This window comes from Miniopterus schreibersii, assembly GCF_964146895.1.
Source record: "Miniopterus schreibersii genome assembly, chromosome: 8".
In the NCBI taxonomy this organism is placed as follows: Eukaryota; Metazoa; Chordata; class Mammalia; order Chiroptera; family Miniopteridae; genus Miniopterus; species Miniopterus schreibersii.
The window spans coordinates 80,865,307-80,886,402 of NC_138109.1; the positions used below are offsets into that span (position 1 = coordinate 80,865,307).

General features: G+C 35.9%; 1 protein-coding gene across 2 annotated transcripts in view; it reads right to left on the minus strand.

Annotated features, from left to right (window-relative positions):
- Positions 1 to 21,096, minus strand: part of EXOC2 (exocyst complex component 2) — a 193,093-nt gene that overhangs the window by 144,305 nt on the left and 27,692 nt on the right. For both annotated transcript variants that reach the window (XM_081143631.1, XM_081143632.1), the window contains exons 2-3: positions 7,047 to 7,207; positions 2,634 to 2,810 (exon numbers count right to left, since the gene is read on the minus strand). In XM_081143631.1, the coding sequence (XP_080999757.1) occupies positions 2,634 to 2,810; positions 7,047 to 7,164 (295 nt within the window). In that variant the 5' untranslated portion in view covers positions 7,165 to 7,207. The remainder of the gene's footprint in view (positions 1 to 2,633; positions 2,811 to 7,046; positions 7,208 to 21,096) is intronic.

The following is a 21,096-nucleotide window of genomic DNA, read 5'->3' on the forward strand; positions in this document are numbered from 1 at the left end:
ACCTAAAGCAATATACAAATTTTAATGCAATCCCCATCAAAATCCCAATGGCATTTTTCAAAGAAATAGAATTAAAAATCCCTAAGTTTTTATAGAACCACAGAAAACCCTGAGTAGCCAAAGCAACCCTGAGGAAAAAGAACAAAGCTGGAAGTATCATACTCCCTGATTTCAAGTGATACTACAAAGCTAAAATAATCAAAAAGCATGGTATTTGCCAAAAAACACATCCATGAACCAATGGAACAAAACTGAGAGCCCAGAAATAAACCCATATCTTTGGGCAACTAATTTTCAACAAAGAAGCCATAAACATATAATGGAGAAAAGGAATACTCTTCAACAAATGGTGTTGGGAAAATTAGAAAACAACATGCAAAAGAATGAAACTAGACTGCTATGTAACACTGCTACTTTATACAAAAAGTAACACAAAACAGATCAAATACATAAATATAAGACCTGAAACAGTCAAAGATAGGTACTAACCTTATGGACTTTGGTCTCAAAAAGGATTTTATGAATTTGACCCCAAGGGCAAGGGAAGTAAAAAGAAAAATAAATGAATGGGGCTACATCAAACTAAAAAGCTTCTGCACACAAAAGAAACTGACAACAAAACAAAAAGGCAACCAACTGAATGTGAGAAAATATTTGCAAAGGACACCTCCAATAAGGGGCTAATATGCAAAATATATTTTAAAAATCATACAACTCAACAAGAAAACAATTGTTCCCATTAAAAAATGGGCAGAGGACCTGAATTGACTCTTTTCCCAAAAAGACATAGAAATAAATGGTCAACAGATATCTGAAAAGATGCTCAATTTCACTAGCTATAAGGGAAACGTAAATCAAAACCGCAATGAGATAACCTCACACCTGTTGGAATGATTATCAATAAAATAAGAAATAACAAGTGTTAAAGAGGATGTGGAGAAAAGGGAACCCTCATACAGTGCTGGTAAGAAATTTTTTTCTGTTTTTTAATTCTTTTTTTTAAATTAAATTTATTGGGGTGACATTAGTTGATAAAATTACATAGGTTTCAAGTATACAAGTCTATGATAAATGATCTATCTGTACATTGCATTGTGTGCTCACCACCCAAAGTCATATCTTCTTCCATCACCATATATTTGACCCCTTTACCCTTTATGGTCCCCCTCAACCCCCTGCCCTCTGGTAACTACCATACTGCTCTCTGTGTCTGTTTCTGTTTGTTCATTTTTCTTGTTTGTTCATTTGTTGCTTTCAGTTTTATATCCCACATATGAGTGAAATCATATTGTTCTTAACTTTTTCTAACTTGTTTCATTTAGCATGATATTCTCAAGATCTATCCATGCTGTCACCACTATGAAAAACAGTATGGAGGTTCCTCAAAAAATTAAGAATAGAACTAGCATATGGCCCAGCAACCCCTATTCTAGGCATCTACCCTAATAATTTGAAAGCATTTATGCATAAAGATATATGTGCCCCTATGTTCATTGGGGCATTATACAGCGCAGCCAAGACGTGGAAACTACCCAAGTGTCCTTTGACAGATGACTGAATATAGATGATGTGGTTCATACGTACAATAGAATACTACTCTCATGTGGGAGATAAAAAAGGAAGCAACAAATGAACAAACAAAACAAACTCATAGACACAAGCAACAGTACGGTGGTTACCTGAGGGGAAGGGATATGGGGGAGAGGCTGAAGAGAGTAAAAGAGGTCAAATATATGGTGACAGGAGACTAGACTTTGGGTGGTGAGCACACAGTAAGTACAACATACAGATGATATACTACAGAATTATACACTTGAAAGTTATAAAATGTTATTAACTAATGTCACCCCAATAAATTTAATTTAAAAAAAGAAAAATTATTAATTTATTGAACACTTACTTTGTGTAAGGGGCTATCTTAAGCACTTTACATGTATCTTTTAACTCATTTAATCCTGTAAGGTAGGTAATATGATTACTCCACTTTTACCCACAAACAAAGTAGGCATTCAAGTTCCAGTGTGTAGTGCTAGAGACCAGATTAATAGTCAGTCTGGGTCCTCAGACCATGTTCTTAATCCATCTAATATGAGAAAGCAGGTGTTAACTATATAAAAATGTAACATGTAAAGTGCTATGGGGTACAATAAAGAGTTATTTTTAGTTTGAAGAAATAAAGCACCTCCAGGTAAAGCAACACTTTGTCCAGAACTGAAAGGATGGAGAAAAAGGAAGAAAAGAGCAGTTATTTAGATAATATCATTGCTAATTTGGCAAAATCAGGAGGACATTCCACCTCAAATCTTAACCATATAACAGAAGAAAAAAATATATATTCAAAAAATGTATTCAAGAGCAAGGAACTAAAACTGTCACATGAAAATGTTAAATGAAAAGATTTTATAAAGAATTTATAATGACAGTTCTGTCAGGATCATCACCCTTTGGTGCCTTTTCAAAAGTAATACAAGTTTTAACCAATATACCATTCCTGTCAAAATAAACATAAACAGAATCTAAGTTAGTGAGATATAACAGTAGGTAAATTTTAGACTAATCTACCAGTTCTAAATTTTAAAAGACAAAACCCATTTAAATTTTCATCTTCAGAATAACATGATGAAAGGTAATACCTATTTTTTCAGGTTTGAGTAGCTTGAAAGAGACTGTTGAGGTTCCTTTGCCACCTGACTTGGTTGTAACAATTATGTCTCCTTTGTCATTTTTGGCTTGTCCCACTCGACATACTATTTTACTTGCAGACATCCATTCTGCTGTCAGGAGGCAGTTATGTCCACAAATTGTTAAACCTGAAAATAAAAGCATGCATATAACAAAGTTCAAAAGAACAACTGTAAGAGCTCATCATGTCTATTACATTGAAAACAATTTTGCTTTCTCTTAGTAACACAGGCCTTTTCAAGAACTGAAAAACAAATAAAGCAATAACAAGGTTCAATAATTATTTTTATTATTGTATATACCCAATATTATTTGCAAATATACCAGTCTCTACTGATTTTTGTCTAATCTTTTACGCTAACATTTAAGACTTCTTTTAGATTATATTTAAGTTTCTTCAAATATCAATGGAATTAGATAATAATGCCCATAATAATAATGTGTAGGCATTCTAGATCACTTAGACTATGAGAATCTTAAATTGCTTTCATGGGTAGTAGAAGGGAATTTACTGTTATTATTAGAAATCTAAGATACTGATATAAAATTCTAAAGGGTAAATGTATATATCATTCTCTAAAAACATTTATACACCTTCCTGAAAATAACCTGCATAACTTTTACTAGTGTTCAATTATACATGGTGTAACAGAATGAACTAAATAAAGTAGATACTTTACTTTAAGCATAGCCTGGAGTCTGGTAAATCCAGTAAGTGTTCTCAGGCATTACTGATTTACTATTTCATTTTTCATATCTGCTTATTATTCCTCTAAAGACAGTTCATGCTGCCTCAGTGCTTCCCTAATGATACTGTCACAAAGTTACATTCTGCTTTCACAATAAACTGGCACTCCGAAAAGTCAGCTCATGCCTGGCAGCTCAGGCCCTGATTCCGTACAAATTACAGTTTAGGCAGTAACCAAACAGGGAGGCACTGGAAGATTTCAGTGAGGAAGACATGGCCCCAGGTGGAACACCGAGAGAACTTGCCACTAGTCTACTAACTGATTTCCTCTCTACTTCCCATTTCCACAGAACAGGTACCAATATAATAAATATTTATGGAGAAAATAACTCAAAGTATGGTGAAGACCCAGCCAATCCACACTTTCCTTTCTCACTATATAACTGTGTATACTGCTCAGCAGTCAAGTTTTGGCAAATATAATTTTTTTTCCAGGAACACCTGCCTAATTTGGTTGAAAAAACATTGGGAGGGATTCATGCTCTGTTACAACTTAAAGCACTATTAAGTAAGAATGTTATATTAACAATGAAGGAATAAAAACGACTACATTTTTAAGACATTTATTGAAATAATGAATTTTAGAGATTTCCCTAAAACATCTATTATTTATTCATGTTTGAAATTTTGTTTTACTAATAAAGCACTTAAAGATTCTTTTAAGATCAAGTTTTCTGTTGTTTTTTTAAAATGTGTAATAACATTCACACATTTTTAAATGTATTCATAATTCAATTTTTTTTTCAAAATGGGAATGTCTTAGATATCTTTTCTGATAATCAATTTTTGTTACAAAAAATTTAAACAATTTAAGAGACTGAAAGCATCTCTGGAACTCCTTTCCATCTCCAAGATAAGTACTTGTGAAACACTTCAACGCATGTTTGCTCAAATAATTTTTATGCATACATATATCAGTCTGTGTATTTTTTAAATGAATGGGAAATGTTTTAATTTACAAACTGTTTAATTACAGATGGTAGGCATTTTTATATTACTCAGGTCAATACATAACTTAGTATTTTTTAATTTTACTACATCAAAAAGGTTCTTGTGATTTTAAATATTAACTAACTTCAGAAAGGAGAAAAACTCAACAACAAATGTCAGCTGACTGTGAAGTCATTCCTAAAGTGAGTTCCCTGCTAGAGAACTATCTTATGATTAAAACTGAGGAATGGGAACAGCTACCAGCCACAGAGACATGAAGTCTTAAAAACATGTTAAAACGAGCAAACATGAATAGATATCCGTAATGGTACATGTTGAAAAAATACTCCCCAGAACAAGACTAGATTCATTTGGCCATACCTGCTAACAGTGTTCCTCTGATTTAATGTGTATCCTGCATTTTAACTAAAAAAATTAATAATCACCATATAATTTTAAACATAGATTCAAATGGATCATTTTAAATGTCATGAGAATTCAATAAGATCATAAGACCTAGTTCTTAAGCACACTTTTGCTAAGTTACTGAAAGCTAAGAAATCTGCTTTGTGAAATATAATAACATCTTTTTTTTAAGTCACTTGTAGAATTCCAAATAAAGTGTTCTTATAGTGTTTTACTTGGCTAGTGTAGATATCATCTGAGTTAAAAACACTTAAACAATTTAGTAGGTTAAGTTTGCTTTTTTAAAAAATGGTTTCTTGGCAATGCATAGGCAGGTTGAAAGCTGAACTACCAAGGTTTATAAAAGTAATACACATTTAGTCAAATAAGAATAGCACTGCCTGAAGCTAAAGCAAGATTATAACTTACATAGACTAGAAACCTTCATGTTTAGGAGCTCACAATGACTGCCAATTAAAATGTGGGACATAACCTCCATCTGTATGGATTCTTTCCATACATTCCGGGGATTTTTCCACTTTGGATAAAGAAAATTCTGAAATGAGTTATATCAAAAATCAAGATGGGATTAGATAAGACTATCTTCATAAGATTAAAAACTTAACTTTTATTTACTGAAGACTCAAAAATTGTAACTAGAGAAACAATATAAAGTGAGCCATATTTAAACACTAGCAAAAAGAATTAGCTGGGAAGTGTAAAATTAAGTTATTAATAAACATAATGTGAAGCTTCAGTTCACTTTCTCTTTTCAAAGGGGTTTCTGAATGGCCGAAAACAATCCGTCGATCAGCAGCTATAATGCAAGAAAAATAAGTTCCAACTCATAATCTCCAGTACTTTACCAAACTAAGAAAAGAGTCAAGAGACTGTCTGAATCCAGATAAATGTATTTGGGAAATGAGAATGTATATTCAGTAGCATATACTAGAGTCTCTCCCTTTCTAATTCTCAATGGATCAGTATAACCTCACACAGAGTTCAGAGGAAAATAATCTTAACTGACCATACAATTATATTTCTAATTTGCTCTCTTCCCTGGCTGTATCTAACACTCATTTGTATTTTTTTAAAAAAGACTTAGTGGGCCCACAGGGCGTGGCTCAGTGGTAGAGCATCAGCCTAGGATCCAGGCGATCAGGGTTTGATTCCCGGTCAGGGCACATGCCTGGGTTTCGGGCTCGATCCCCAGCAGGAGGTGTGCAGGAGGCAGCCGATCAATGACTCATCATTGATGTTTCCATAGCTCTCTCTCCCTCTCCTTTCCTCTCTCTGAAATCAATAAAGATATATTAAAAAAAAAAAAAAAAAAAAGACTTAGTGGGCCAGAGCATTTTTTTTAAGTTCTAAAAGAGATTAAGAAAAGCCACAGTGAGAACCACTGACAAACATCAACGTTTAAGTAAGTCAAAGTACAGGCTTCCATGTTACCAAGGGAGAGAAACACACTATGCAAACCAACATCTAATAATATTTGTGCTGTATCAACTGGATGCATAGTATTCTGTCATTCATATCCTTGAGCTTAAAAGAATTAAAAAACATAAACTGACCCTAAAAACTAAAACTTAGTTTGCTCTAAATATGTAAATATTAGGGGAGCCTAAATAAAAAGGTAGATTAGCATGGGTGAGAGTGAGTCTGAAGATTTTTGGTTGAAGTCCCCAGGCTCGGCAGGCAGAGGCCATGCATTTCAGATCAGTGTGGTGCTCTCCACCACGAGGGAGCAACCACACGGCAGAGAAAAGGAAACAAGTAAGATCTACGGGTCACTCGATGGGAGGGACTCTTTTAGGAGGAATGAGGGTAAGAGCCTAGTGGTGATATCACCAGGAGATGGAGTTTAGGCTTAATCTGAAGAGCAATAAGGAACAGAAGAGGCATAATTCACAGAGCACCTGAGAAGGAATACAGACGGTTGTACAACGAAAGGAAAGCTAAAGAGGGCAAAAATAGCTGGGAGACTATGTAGGCACCCTAAGCAGGAGAGCAAAGCGGAAGAAACGGAGGCACAGCTCAGCTATGGGAAACTTTCTGAAGGGCTTGGTGAAAGACAATATAGACAAGATTTGATAAAATAATGATTTTTAACAGAAAAATCAGAAAATCAAGTAATTCTTTCATTTTTATTCAGATTATTCTGTACAGACCACAGTAATATTTTTCTATCACCTTCATTATTTCAAAATAATATACCTTGCATCAACTGTCCAACATAAAAATATACTTGCCATGGATAACAGCATAGTCTTGCTCTTACCTACAAGGTCAGCCGGGCCAGTCCCCAGGTTCTCCCCTCTAATCGTGACTTTGGTCCATGGTATCCCTTCATTTGGAGAGATGCCTGTCACAAGGGGGGGCTGTCGTGAACGAGACATTGTGCTCTGTTGAGCAAAGTGGAGATCTAGTTACAAAGGGAATCTGTTAAAAGAGAAATAAAAAAAGGATTAATGCCAACAGAGATAAAGCACTGACTCAAAATACAAGAATTCTAGATATTAGGTACCAAAACATAAAAAGTATTCTTAAACATGAAATTCTGAATTTTTCAGTTGTCTGCCAACATCTACTGAATGTTAAATTTACTAAGAACACTCTAGCTAGTCCTGTGAAGAAAATATCAGAAAAATAACAGAAAACCAAGCCCCTAGTTCTATGAATGTTCAACACCATGACAGACAGAACCTAACGTCACCATTTGTCTCCATGACTACACCTGAATCCCAGATACATGCTAGAAACTGTTCTAGTCCCAAAGTTGTTTAAGGGAGATATTCTGATTCATTGTATTCATAAAAAATAAATTATATTTATATTCCGATAGGTGTGCTGAATTTCACTTTATTTTTGTATTATACTTAGTATAGCAATTCTTTTTTAATATGTTCAAATCAATATATGAACATTGTACAAAACTAAGGCAGAAGTGTGAACTGGAGAAAATGAGTTTCTGAAGTTGAATACACCTGTATTCAAGTCCTGCTGCTCCCATTCACTAATTCTGTTCTAAACCTCTGTTTTCATGTGTGTAAAAAGGAGCTAACAGAACCTTTCAGAAGGTTACAATTAAGATTACATAGGATGATTCTAGGAAAGCACATAGGCAACTAATAAATAATAAAACCCCACTAATGAATACTGCAGAACTCCTTAAGTGCTCAAGGCTTCAGATGCCCCAGAAGATGAGGGTGAGGTTCAGAACAGAGAAGGAACTTGCTAGTTAGCTATCTCTGTATAGTGAGGAGTAGACACGCCGGCCCCTGCCCTTACCCTGCAGTCAGGCAGGAATTAGTTTAGTCCCTGAAGAAACTAAAAAGCAAGGGACCAGTACTCAGGGATACCAAGCAAAATAGGGGTAATTAAGTGTCAATGTGCAAAGCAAACTGTGGAACTCCTCAGGCCTCTTCCTGACCCTGCACTTATCACCACTGTCAGCAAGGTGTATAAGCGCCCTCCACACCCTGTCCTGATAACTAGAATATTATTCTCTAGAGAAATTGAAGAACCCTAGGAAAAAAGAACCAAAGATCCTGACATGTAAGGGTCCGCCCCAGAAAGGGAAGGGCTACTTGCAGTCAGATTACCTGATGGCAAAGCCTCTTATAGGCAAACTGCCTTTACACAAACTAAACCAACCAGCTCCTCACAGCCTAACTCTAAAACATACAAGGACAACCGAAGACTATAATATGGTCAAGGGAAATATGGAAAGAGAGATGGAAATCAGATAAACAAAAAGATCCAGAGGAAACAGGTAAGACAAGTATACAAGCTGAATTGTGTCGCTCCCAAAAAAATCATGTTGCAGTCCTAACCCCAGGTACTTCAGAATGTGACAGTAGCTAAAGATTAGACCTTTAAAGAGGTGATTAAAGTAAAATGAGGTCTTATAGAGGGCACCTAATTCAGTGCGACTAGTGTCCTTATAAGAAGAGGAAATTAGGACACAGATACACACAGAAAGACCATGTGAGGACACAGGAAAAAACACCCATCTACAAGCCACGGAGAGAAGTCCCAAAAGGAACCAACCCTGCCCTACAGCTCGGTTGAGCACTTTCCCAGGTACGAAAAGGTTGCTGGTTGGATTCTTGGTCAGGACACATCACCGGTTGTAGGCTCAATCCCCAGTAGGGGGCGTGCAGGAGGCAGCTGATTGATGTGCTCTCATATCAATGTTTCACTTTCTCCCTCTCCCTTCCTCTCTCTCTAAAAATCTGTAAAAATATATTTTTTTAAAATAGAACCACCCCTACTGACACCTTGACCTTGAACTTCCAGCCTCCAGAATCATGAGAAAATAAATTTCTCTCGTTTCAGCCACCAGTCTTTTGGACTTTGCTATGGCAGTCCTAGCAAACTAACACAGCAGGTAATAGAAAAACAAAAACAAAACTTCCAGAGTATTGTCAACTTTGATCCCAATTTAGTAACAGCAGAGGGAAAACATTTTTATCCCTAAAAGAACAGATCCCATGAAAAGGGATCAATCCAAAAATAAGGGCTCTTGAAACCTTCAAAAGGGACAAAAGAAACAAGATTTATATCATCCTATCAATGCAGGAACTGATCACTGGTTTAACCAAATGCCATAAGGCTGCAAAGAGGCAGATGTGTGTTTGGGGAGCAGAGAAGGAAGAGGAAGACGGAAAGGAAGTTATAAACTTTACAACTATCAAGATAATGACAGATTACACACAGAATCTGGAAACTTGGAGATGGATGCCAGAGGAGAGAGCTAAGTGAGTTTGGAGTATGCTGTATAATAAAGATTGTGACTGTACTTTGTCCCTGGTTTCTGGAGGGAGTCTAAAAATCCAAGGAGAGTCTTTGTTACTCATAAGCCCTCAATATTATAGGTATGTAATATTCATGACAACTCAGTATCATGGCTGGCCAAACCAAAAGAACAACCCTGTGATCAGAGGGTTGGGGTTTTGAGCCATGTGATATAAACCTGATGTCCTATGGAAAAAGGGAGGGGGCTAGGGACTGAGTTCAATCTCATGGCCAATGATGCACTCAAACCTATGTGATTTATTTAATAAAATTAAAACAGCAAAGCAACAACAAAAAGAGAAAAACCAGAAACACATTACCATCATCCAATAAACCAAACGAGACAACTCAAGGTTATCTAGACTCCCCTCCTTTCCTACTGAATCCCCTGAATACTCAGAATCTGCTGGTCAGAACCCAAAGTCAACTATTCCTCTCAATTCTATTGTTGCTTCCCTAGTTAAGACCTTCATCTTCTCTGCCCGGACACTGAAACAGACTTCTAACTCAGCAATTTTCAACCTTTTTCATCTCATGGCACAGATAAACTAATTAGAATACTGTGACACACCAAAATTATATTTTTTGCTGATCTAACAACAACAAAAAATAGGTATAATTTTGATTCATTCACACCAAGTGGCTATTGTTGTCATTTTTTAATTTGACAGTCTAAGGGGAAAGAGGTCGGTGCCCCTGACTAAACAGTCAGGTACTGCATGTTTTAAAAATTCTTGTAGCACACCGGTTGAAAATCGCTGTTCTGATTATTCTGCCCCTACTAAATCTCCACTGCAATCCACTCTCAGCAAACACCAGAGTTAATTTTCCAAAATACAGATCTCATCAACACCATCCCCTCATTTAAAAAAATCTCCCGTGACAACACACTGTTCAGTGGTCTCCAGTGCCCACAAAATTCTTAACATTTTATTAAAACCTATGAAAACGAGATTCTTCTATAGTTCCTATTTCGCCCTCAGTCATTTCCCTTAGTCATCTGAAACCTACCGTATGAACTGTTCACCTCTTATGAACAGCCAAGTGCTTTTATGCCTCATGATTTCCTTGATCTTGTTTCAATTAAACAGAAAGTCTTTTCAGTTTTGTTAGATCCTTACCAATATTTTGAGGTCAAGCTTAAATGTTACTGTTTCTAACAAAGTCTCCCTGATCCTTCCTTCTACAATGCTTCCGTTACATCATTCTAATATTTGTTGTATTAAACCTCAGATATCACATTTGTGTCTCCTCTTTGAGGACACATGAGATTTAATCAATTCTATATCCCAATGCCTGTGTTACAGTACTGACACCAAAAAGCATGTCACGTGATTGCTGAAAGAGGTCAAATAACTGTTTTCTGAATGTTTCATGGTATTAATGGAACACTGGAATTATAACAGAACAAAAAGAAGGAGAGGACAGGGGTAGGGGAGATGTATCACATACATACACAGGCAAACAAAATTTAAAAGACGCTTGTAAACAATACCATCAAAAAGAATAAAATACTCAGAAATAAGTTTTACAAAGGAAGTACAAAACTTGTATTTTGAAAACTACAAAACACTGTTGAAAGAAATTAAAGACGATCTAAATAAATGGAAAGACATGGATAGGAGATAATATTAAGATGGCAATACTCCCCAATTCAATCTACAAATAAAATGCAATCTTTATCAAATTCTCAGCTGGCTTTTTTGCAGAAATTTACAAGGTGATCATAAAATTTTATGGAAACAGAAAAGACTCAAAACAGTCACAAAAATCTTGAAAAAGAGGAACAAAGTTGGAGGATTCACATTTCCTGATTTGAAAGCTTACTATAAAGCTACATAATCAAGATAGCATGGTGCTGGCATGAGGACAGATATATGTATCAATGAAATCAAACTCAGAGTCTAAAAATAAACCCTTACATTTATGGTCAAATAATTTTTGAACAGAGAAAATATAATTTTTTTAACAAATGGTGCTGGGACAACTTGTATTACGTACCTAAATGTAAATGATAAAACTATAAATCTCTTCAGAGAAAGCATAGGATTAAATCTTTGTGACTTTGGGTTAGGCAAAGCCTTCTTAGATACACCACCATGAGCAACAGAAAAACAAAAGATCAATTTGACTTGGTTTTAATCAAAATTAAAAACTTCTTTAGGTTCGAGTGTCTCCTTCCCTCTGAGTTATTTCTAGATTTCTACTTTGATATCACCAGTTCTTTCCTGCAGCTGCTCAGCATTTCCTGAGCTGGCCAGCTCATCCTCGATCTCTTTTATTGAGCTCTTCATCTCCACAATCTCTACTTGGTTCTTGTTTAAAGTTTCAATCTCTTTGGTAAAGTACTCATTTTGTTCACTGATTTTATTTCTGAGTTCATTAAACTGTCTATCAGTGTTTTCTTGTAACTCGTGTTTTTTCAGAACTGCAATCTTGAAAATAGGAAAGCCACATACAAAAGAATGAAACTAGACTATAGTTGGTCTCCATGTACAAAAATTAACTCAAAATGGATCAAAGACCTAAATATAAGACCTGAAACAATAAATTGCATAGAAGTAAAAATAGGTACTAAACTTATAGATCTTGGTCTTAAGGAGGATTTTATGAATTTGATCCCAAAGGCAAGGGAAGTAAAGGCAATAATAAATGAATGGGACTGTATCAAACTAAAAGGCTCCTGCACAGCAAAATAAACCACCAACAAAACAAAAAGGCAACAAACAGAATGGGAAAAGATATTTGGAAACAACAGTTCCTACAAGAGGTCAATATCCAAAATACATAAAGAACTCATACAACTCAACACCAAACAAACAATCCAATTAAAAAATAGGCAGAGGACCTAAACAGATACTTCTCCCAAGAAGGCATACAAATGGCCAACAGATATATGAAAAGATGCTCAACTTCACTAGCTACTTGAGAAATGCAAATCAAAGCTACACTGAGATACCACCTCACACCTGTTAGAATGACTATTATCAACAAGACAGGTAATAACAAGTGTTGGAGAGGTTGTGGAGAAAAAGGGAACCCTCATTCACTGCTGGTGGGAATGTAAACTGGTACAGCCACTATGGAAAACAGTACGGAGACTCCTCGAAAAATTAAGAATAGAGTTACCATATGACCCAGCAATCCCTCTTCTGGTATCTACCTGAGAATTTTGAAAACATTTATTTGCAAAGATATATGCACCCCTATGTTCATTGCAGCATTATCTACCATGGCCTAGACATGGAAACAGCTAAAGTGTCCTGTGATAGGGACTGGATAGAAAAGATGTGGGACATACATGCAATGGAATAGTATGCAGCCACAAGAAAAGATTAGGCATTGCCATTTGCGACAATATAGATGGATCTTGAAAATATCATGGTAAGCGAAATAAGTCAGAAAAAGTTAAGAACCATGTGACTTCACTCACACATGGGATATAAAACTGAAAGTAACAAATGAACAAACAAGAAAAACAAAGACTCATAGACACCGACAACAGTATAGTGGTTATTAGACGGAAGGGGGGAGGGGGAAGTGAAGGGTAAAAGGGGTCAAATATATGGTGACAGAAGATGATTTGACTTTGATGGTAGGCACACAATGCAATATGCAGATGACATATCAAAGAATTTTGAAACTTACATAATTTTATATACCAATGTCACTCCAATAAATTTAATTTGAAAAAATTCTGTGCTTCAAAGGACACCATCAAGTAAGTAAAAAGACAACCCACAGAAAAGGAGAAAATATTGGCAAACAGTGTATCTGATAGGAAACTTGTATCTAAAATATATAAAAAACAACTCGGTAGTAAAAAAATAAATACAATTTTGAAATATGTCAGTCACTGGGGAAATGAAAGTCAAAACCACAATGAGGTATCATGTTATACCCACTAGGAAGCTATAACAAAAAAGGAAAAAAAAAAATGTGTTAAGAGAGGCTGTGGAGAAATTAGAACCACTGTACATTGCTGGTGGGAATGTACAAGTTACGACCAATTTGGAAAACAGTTTGGCAATTCCTTACAAAGTTAAACATAGATCATTAATTCTATTATTCATCAATTCCACTCCTAAGCATACACTCAAGAGAAATGAAAACTTACATTCGCATGAAAACATACATCAATGTTCACAGCATTAGTAGTTAATACCCAAAAAAGTGGAATCAACTCAAGTCTATCAACTGATGAAAGGGTAAATAAAATGTGGTATATCTTGCAATGGAATATTATTTGGCATGAAAGAAAAAGGAAACAGGAATGAGGTACTCACATGCCACAAAAATGGATGATTCTTAAAAACACTATACTAAGTCAAAGAAGCCAATCACAAAGAACCACATACTATATAATTTAAATTATATATAAATGTCTGGAATAGGCAAATCTACAGAGATATAAAGTAGATTAGTAGTTGCCTAGGGCTGGAGAGGAGGCTGGAGGCTGGGAGAAAATGGAGAGGGACTGCTAATGCGTATGGCTTCTCTTTCTGCAGTGATGAAAGCTCTAAAACTGATTGTGGTGATGGTTGCACAACTATGTGGCTATACTGAAAACCACTAAATTTTATGCTTTAAATGGATAAACTGTATAGTATATGAATAAAGCTATCATAAAAAAAAAATTGAAAAAAGTCTTCAGACAGTAACTTTAGAGAGAAGTTTTATAAAGGTTATAAAAATTCACTAGGCTATTTCAGAGGCCTTCAAAATCACTCATTTAATACACACATATATTGGATACTCAGTTTTCATCTGAGAGGACAGTCCGACCTAGCCAGCACAAGACAGCTAAAACGCAACCATAAAGCCACAGTCTACGGCCTGAGGAATCAGAGGATGGAGCTTTGTGCTAACAGAGTAGCTAGAAAGAGAGGAATAAAATCCTGGAGAGGAGGGAACCACAGAGGCAGAACGAATTTTACTGAAAACCTTAGACTCCAGGGTGCACAGGAGGCTCCAAGTAGCACATAGATTACAGCCTGAAGGAGGAAAGCAGCAGGGATTTCTTTTTTTAATCCTCACCCAAGGATATGTTTCTACTGATTTTACAGAGAGAGGAAGGGAGGAGAGGAAACATCCATGTGAGAGGGAAACATCAACTGGCTGCCTCCTGCATGCACCTCGACTGAGACTGAACCCACAACCTGGGTATGTAACCTGACCAGGAATCAAACCCGCAACCTTTTGGTTTACAAGATGATACTCCAACCAACTGAGCCACGTGGGCCAGGGCAGAAGCAGTGATTTCAATTGCTGCCCACCAGAGGGAAACAAGAGTAATGCCTGTTTAAAAAACAACAAAAAACAAAACAAAACACCAACATTCATCAGAAGAACAGAACAAAATCCAAAGTCTTTAAAATGTATTACCCATATACCTAGGATATTATAAAAATAACTAGACCCGTTTAAAAAAAATGTGTAAAATATGTAGCCCCTTAGTCAAGTAAGAAAGACAACAGAAATGCACCCCAAGATGAACTAGATCAGAATTAGTAAACAAAAATTTGAAAGAATCTTTAACAAATAAGCTATTAAAAATATATATAATCATAAGGAATATATGACTATCCTAAAAAGCAAAACTGAAATCATAAAAACAGAAATAAAATGAAAATTCTAGAACTGAAAGGTACAATGTCTAAAAATCAAAAATACACTGACTGGGTTGAACAGAAGACAGAAGACAGCTGAAGTCAGTGAACATGTATATAGCTCTATAGAAAGTATCCAATATGAAGAACAGGAAAAAGTGTAAAGGAAAAGGAGAGATTCAGTGACCTGTGGAAAATGCCAAGCACTCTAATGTAAGAAGAGAGAGATAGAAAAGAAAATAATATTTGAAAAGAAAATGCATGAAATTTTCCCAAATTTATTGAAAACTATTATTCTAGTTCTCCAAGTCCAGCAAGCACCATGTAAGATTAAGACAAAGAAGATCACACCTAGACATACTGAAGTCAAACTCAAAGAGAAAGAAAATCTTAAAAACAATCAGAGGGAAAAAAGACATTATATTAGGAGGAATAGCAATATGGGTGATGATTTCTAATTAGAAAAACTGACAGTCAAAAGACAATGAAACAGCCCAGCCTACATGGCTAAATAGTTGAGCACTGACCCATGAACCAGGAGATCACGGTTCAATTCCCGGTTGGGGTACATGCCCAAGTTTCGGGCTTGATCCCCAGTAGGGGGCATGCAGGAGGCAGCCGATCAACGGATCAATGATTCTCTCTCATCAATGATGTTTGTCTCTCTCTCCCTCTCTCTTCCTCTCCCTGACATAAAAAAAACAAAAAACAAAAACAATGAAACATCCTTAAATTGCTGAAAGGAAAAAAAAAAAAAAAATCACAAATAAAGGTTTTAAAAAAGGCATTTTCTGATGTTGGGAAAACTGGGCAGCCACATGCAAAAGAATGAAACTGGATCCCTGTTTTACACTACATACAAAAATCAACTTAAAATGAATTTAAGACCTGAAAGTAAGACATAATAATACCATAAAACTCCTACAAGAAAACACAGGGGAGTAAGCTTCTTGACATTGGTCTTGGCAATGATTTTTTTTATTTCACACCAAAAACAAAGGCAACAAAAGCAAAAATAAACAAGTGGGACTACATTAAACTAAAAAGCTTCTGTACAGCAAAGGAAACCATTAACAAAATGAAAAGGCAACCTGTGGAATGAGAAAAAATATTTGTAAACCACATTATCCAATAAGGGGTTAATATCCAAAATATACAAGGAGCTCATATACCTCAAAGCAAAAAAACAAATAACCCAATTAAAAAATAAACTGAGGATTTAAATAGGTATTTTCCAAAGGAGATATACAAATGGCCAAGTACATGCACAATATCACTAATCATCAGGGAAATGCAAATCAAAACTACTATGATATATCACCCTACAACTGTTAGGATGTCTCTTATCAAAAAGGTAAGAGATAGCAATTGCTGATTGTGGAGAAAAGGGAATCCCTGTACACCACTGATGAGAATGTACACTGGTACAGCCACCATGGAAAAGAGTATGGAGGTTCCTCAATAATTTAAAAATAGTTTTTGGCAATGGGTTTACCACCAGAACACAGGTGTCATGAAAACCACTGCTAAACCTAGGCCAAAATGGATTAGGAAAAGACTCATATCCAACATCGTTGTCACTGGACACACAGATTCTACCTCTACTAGTCATCTGATCTACAAATGAGGTGGGATTAACAAAAGAACCATCAGAAAATTTGAGGAGTCTCCCGAGATGGAAAAGAGCTCCTTCCTCAAGTATGTATCTATCTTGGGTAAACTGAAAGCTATACGTGAGCATGGTATCACCACTGACCTCTCCCTGTGGAAATTTGAGACCAACCAGTATTATGTAACCAGCACCGATGTACCAAAACACAGAAACTTTATCAAAAACATGATCAAAGGCACATCTCAGGCTAACTGTGCTGTCCTGATTATTGCTGCTGGTACAGATGAACTTGAAGCAAGTATCTTCAAAAATGGGCACACATGCCCTTTTAACCTACACATTGGGTATAAAACAATTGCTGGTGTTAAAATAAGTGGATTCCACTGAACCACCCTTCAACCAGAAGAGATATAAGAACATTGGTAAGGAAGTCACCACCTACATTAATAAAATATAACACTGGCACAGCAGCATTTATGCCAATTTCTGGTCGAAAAGATGACAATATACTGGAGCCAAGGACTAGCATGATGTAATTCAAGGGATGGAAAATAATCTATAAAGATGGCAATGCTAGTGGAACCACAATGCTTCAAGCTCTGGATTGCATCCTGCAACCAATTCATCCAACTGACAAGCCCTTAGACTGTTTTTCTCAAATCCAGCGTGGTGGTCACCTTTTTTCCTGTCAACATTATGACTGAAGCTTTGAGTGAATCTCTTCCTAGAGACAATGTGAGCTTCAATAGCAAGAGCATGTCTGTCAAATATGTTCATTGAGGCAACATGGCTGTTGACAGCAAAAATGCCCCACCAGTGGAAGGAGCTGGCTGCATGGGCCCGGTGATTATCCCAAGCCATGCAGGCCAAACCAGGGCACATGTGCTGCAATGCCACACAGTTCATACTGTTTGCAAATCTGCAAAGCTGAAGGAGAAGATGGACCGTCATTATGAAAAGAAGTTGGAAGAAAATCTTGCAATCTGGTGATGCTGCTATCACTGATATGGTTTCTAGCAAGCCTATGTGTGTTGAAAGTTTCTCTGACTATCCTCTTCTGGTTGTTTTGCTGTTTGTAACATGAGACAGACAGCTGTGGGTGTCACCAAAGCAGTGGACCAGAAGGCAGGTGGGGCTGACAGTCACCAAGTCTGCTCAGAAAGCTGAGAAGGCAAAATGGATATTATCCCTAATACCTGCCACCCCAGTCTTAACCGCTGGTGGAAGAACAGCATCAGAAGTGTTTGCCTCAATTGGCCATGACAACAATGCATTGCTTTGTAAAACCTTCAAACAGAAAAAAGATTTTTGTGGACCATTTTGTGTGTGGGTGTGTGTGTGTGTATGCGTGTGCACACGCAGTAGGTTTAAGTTAGTAGTTTTGAAGATTAGTACTTTTTAATGGAAACCACTTGACCAAAAATTTGTCACAAAATTGAGACCAATTGAAACAGAGTTTAATGAGGAAAAAAATTAAAAGTAGAACTTTCATATGATCCAGCAATCCCACTTCTGGATATATCCAAAGGAAACGAAGTAATTATCTCAAAGAAATGTATGTACTCCCATGTTAACTGCAGCACTATTCACAACAGCTAAGATATGGAAACAGCCAAAGTGTTCATCCAGGGATGAATGGCTATAGAAGAGGTGATACATACACAAGGGAATATTATTCAGCCTTAAAAAAGGAAACCCTCTCATTTGTGACAACAAAGATAAACCTGTAGGACATTATGCTAAGAAATAAGACAGACATAGACAAATATCGCATGGTATTAAAAAAAAAAAAAAAAAAAAACACAAAAAAACAGGCTAACTCACAGAAACAGAGTAGAATGATGGCTATTAGGGTGTTAGGGGTTAGGAGGTAGGGGAGGGGATGCTAAAAGGGTAAAACTTGCAGCTATAAGATGAGTAAGGTCTGAAAATCTAATGGTGTAGCATAGTGACTAGACCTGATAATACCATATTGTATAATGGAAATTTGCTAAAAAAGATAGAGCTAGGTATTCTCACCAAAAAAAAAAAAAAACCTGGAGGGGGTAACTATGTGAGCTGATGAATGTAGTAATCAACTCAATAGTGGAAATCCCTTCACACGTCTATGTATATCAAATCATCAGGTAGTATACTTTAAGCATATTACAATCTTATTTGTCAATTATACCTCAACAAAGCTGAAAAAAATATATATTCTCAAATAAATAAAGTTCACTAGAAACAAATCTGTATGACAAGAAATGCTAAAGAAAGTTCTTCAATCTGAAGAGAAATTGCACCAGCTGGTAACCTGTAAGATTTTATAATGTGAAAGGGTGAATTCATCAGGACAAAACCATCTACATGGTGTATATACCTAGTAATAGAGCTTCAAAACACATGAAGCCAAAGCTGGATATAGGGAGAAATAAATAAAGCCACAATCGTGGTTACAGATCTTAATATGCCCTTTAAGTATGGAGGACAGTAAGATTAAACAAACAAAATTCAAGAAGGCTATAGAAGATAAGAACATTATTGATCAGCTTAACTTAACTGACACTTACAAAACTTCTTTTCAAGTGTTTATAGAACGTTCACCAAGACAGACTACATGCTGGGCTATAAAATAAGTCACAACAAATTCCAAAGACTGAATTCCCAAGCACTACAAAAGAATTAAATTAGAAAGCAATAGCCATTCAAAATAAAGGAAAGTACGCAAGTACCTAGAAATTAAACAACATATTCCTAAATAACCCAAGGTCAAAAAGAAATCAAGAGGGAAATAAGAAAATATTTGGAGCTGAAATGATAATGAAAATATAATAAAAATTGGTGGGGCACAGACAAAGCAGTAAAAGCTTATACTAAAAGGAGAAAGATTTACAATTAAGGATCTGTTTCTACCTTAAGAAACCAGGAAAAGAAGAGCTAGTTAAACCCAAAATAAAGGGGGAGGGGGGAGGAACTAAGGAGGCCAAATGAGGAAAATAACAAAGAGCAGAAATCCTCCTCAGGAACAGGAAATACAAAGAATAGAAAAGAAAATGTAAAGCCAAAGTATTTTGGCTTTTTTTATTTATTTAAAATTAATGAAATAAATAAATCCTAACAAAATTCTCTTTCAAAAAAGAGACACAAATTACCAATTTCAGGAATGAACAAGGGAATAACTATAGGTACTAAAGACATTTTTTAAATAGTAATAAAGAACTATTATTAACAACTTTATGCCAATGAATTTGACAACTTGGATGAAACAAAAAGTTCCTTAAAAGGACAAGTTACCAAACTAACAAAAGATAAAAAGGAAAATCTCAAAACCTTCATATTTATTAAATAAATTGAACTCACTGTCAAAAACTTTCCTACAAAGAAAACTTCATACTAGATGGTTTCACTGATGAAATGGATCAAACACTTATGAAAAAATACCAAGCCTCCATGAAATATTACAGAAAACAGAGCAGAGGGAAGACATCATGACCAAGTGGGGTTTATCCCAGCCATGCAAAAAGTAGTTTAACTTTCAAAACCCAATCATTGTAAATCATGTTAAAAATAAAAAGAAAATCTGTGTTCAACTAAATCTATGTAGAAGAAGTATTTGACAAAATTCGACACCCACTTATAATTAAAAACCTTTAACAAACTAGGAAAAGACGGGGTCTCCTCAATCAATAAATGACAATCAGAGGGAGGACACCTACCATCATACTTAACGGTGAAATATACAACGCTTTCCCCCTCAGACCAGTAATAAAGCAAGGATATCTCTTTCATCTTGTCTATTTAACACTGTTCTAAAGGTTCTAGTCAGTACAGTAAGGCAATAATTAGGCTAAAGAAATAAATGGCATAAAGATCACAGGGGAAGAAATCAATATTTTCTATTTGCAGATGACATGATTGTTTATATACAAAATCCTAGGGAATCTGCTAAGCAACTAACAGCACTAATAACTGAATTTATAAGTATTCATGATTAATAAACAAAAAGTAGTTATTTTTTGCCCTGGCAGGTGTGACTCAGTTTTTAGAGCACTGGCCCACACAACTGAAGGGTCATGGGTTTGATTCCCAAGTGAAGGGCATGTACCTGGGTAGCAGTTTTGATCCCATGGCTCGTCCTGTCCTGTCACCTTCAGGAAGCAACCCATTGATGTCTCTCTCACATCTCCCTCCCTCCCTCCCCCCCCCTTCCCTTCCATTCTCTCTAAAAAGCAATAGAAAAAATATCCTCGGGTAAGGATTAACAAAATAAATAAATTAATTAAAGTGTTAGCAGCTCCTTGCATCTGTAAAGGACAGCTGCTTAAAAAAAA